The sequence below is a fragment of the Octopus bimaculoides genome, chromosome 25 (assembly GCF_001194135.2).
Source record: "Octopus bimaculoides isolate UCB-OBI-ISO-001 chromosome 25, ASM119413v2, whole genome shotgun sequence".
NCBI lineage: Eukaryota > Metazoa > Mollusca > Cephalopoda > Octopoda > Octopodidae > Octopus > Octopus bimaculoides.
In genome coordinates, this window is record NC_069005.1 from 25896405 (window position 1) to 25898279 (window position 1875).

At 40.9% G+C, this 1875-nt stretch overlaps 1 protein-coding gene across 1 annotated transcript in view; it reads left to right on the forward strand.

The window, feature by feature from the left end:
* The window catches only part of LOC106878836 (DNA excision repair protein ERCC-6-like), a 51624-nt gene that overhangs the window by 39399 nt on the left and 10350 nt on the right, over positions 1–1875 (forward strand). The window contains exon 15 of the mRNA XM_014928177.2: positions 1446–1537. Coding sequence (XP_014783663.1) covers positions 1446–1537 — 92 coding nt within the window. The remainder of the gene's footprint in view (positions 1–1445; positions 1538–1875) is intronic.

Genomic DNA, 1875 nt, shown 5'->3' on the forward strand with positions numbered 1-1875 from the left:
CCTTTTTCATAACCATAACATGTCTGCCTTTTTCAAAACCATAACACTTGTGCCGGTGGTATGTTAAAAAACATTCGAGCGAGGTCGTTGCCAGTGCCGCTGGACTGGCTCCTGTGCAGGCGGCACGTAAAAAATACCATTTAAAGCGTGGCTGTTGCCAGTACTGTCTAACTGGCCCTTGTGCCGGTGGCACGTAAAAGCACCCACTACACTCTCGGAGTGGTTGGCATTAGGAAGGGCATCCAGCTGTAGAAACTCTGCCAGATCAGATTGAAGCCTGGTGCAGCCATCTGGTTCGCCAGTCCTCAGTCAAATCGTCCAACCCATGCTAGCATGGAAAGCGGATGTTAAACGATGATGATGATGATGATAACCCATCAATATCCTCATCATCATGAATTTAGTAGCTTTGTGGTTTAGTTCAAAGTGGAGAAAATTGGGGCCCTTTATAGAAACTCCTTAAAAAATGATGAGATTGAGGCATTAGTCTTCTTTATACTATTTCCATTTCCTTTTAATTTCTCTCAATACCTTTTCATACTATTCCCAAGGTCCCCAACATTAATTAGCTCTATCTTCACCTTTTTCATCTTCCAGTCGGGCTTTCTCACATTTAAGAGGATTGTACTTCCTTCTTAAGTATTCAGGGGTCAAATGGGCATGCAATATCAATTATAGAGCTCCTGTAGTTTGCCTTGTCCACCACCACCAGGTCCAGCTTGTCTGTTTGGATTGGGAATTCCCGCAGGATTTTGCAAGTCTCCAACTCAGTCACTCTCTGTGGTTTGTGTTTGTACTGTGTCTTGCCTCTCTCCAACCTCCACTTTTCACACAGTTTCCAATGTAGCAAATTATTATTATTAAGGCAGCAAGCTGGCTGAATCGTTAGCACGCCGGGCGAAATGCTAAGCAGTATTTCGTCTGCCGTTACGTTCTGAGTTCAAATTCCGCCGAGGTCGACTTTGCCCTTCATCCTTTCGGGGGTCGATAAATTAAGTACCAGTTATGCACTGGGGTCGATGTAATCGACTTAATTCCTTTGTCTGTCCTTGTTTGTCCCCTCTATGTTTAGCCCCTTGTGGGCAATAAAGAAATGAGAAACGTTAGCACGCCGGGCGAAATGCTTAGTGGCATTTTGTCTGTCTTAATGGTTCTGAGTTCAAATGCCACCAAAGTTGACTTTGCTTTTCACCTTTTCAGAGTCAATTAAAATAAGTACCAGTGGAGCGGGGTCGGGGGTGTAATCAACTTATCCCCCCTCTCCCAAATTGCTGGCCTTGTGCCAAACTTTGAAATGATTGGATGTCTCCCTCTTTTAGGGATTTTCATTGTTTACATGCTTCACTCTCACTCTATTTGTATTGTCTTCTACCATCCCCAATGTTTTATATAAACCTCTCAGTAATTAATAAAGAAAACATCATCATCATCCTTATTATTTCTAGATGTGTTTGGTGTCAGTGACCATGATTTAGTGTTTTCAAAAGAAGATGACAATGAAGAAGCAACGTTATCTAACTCCAGAGTGGAGACAATGGCAAGTTGGTCTTTATATCTATATGTCCTTATCTTCGAAACGTCTAGTTTAGAATAGAGGCAGCTGACGAAGGATTAATTCCAAGTGGCTATCTGTTTTCCTATGTGTTCGTTCCGTGGTCTGTAGATGTAAGCATGTACATATATGTGTGTACACATGCATATATATTCTTTGTATTATTATTTATATATATATATATATATATATATATATAAAAACATAATTAAGGGATCAGCAAATATTTGCTTCACCATATACCGAAGTTCAGAAATAGCAGGTAAAACAGCTAAGAATCCCACAGATAGCATCACTTGTAACTCACAAAGGCAAAAACATAT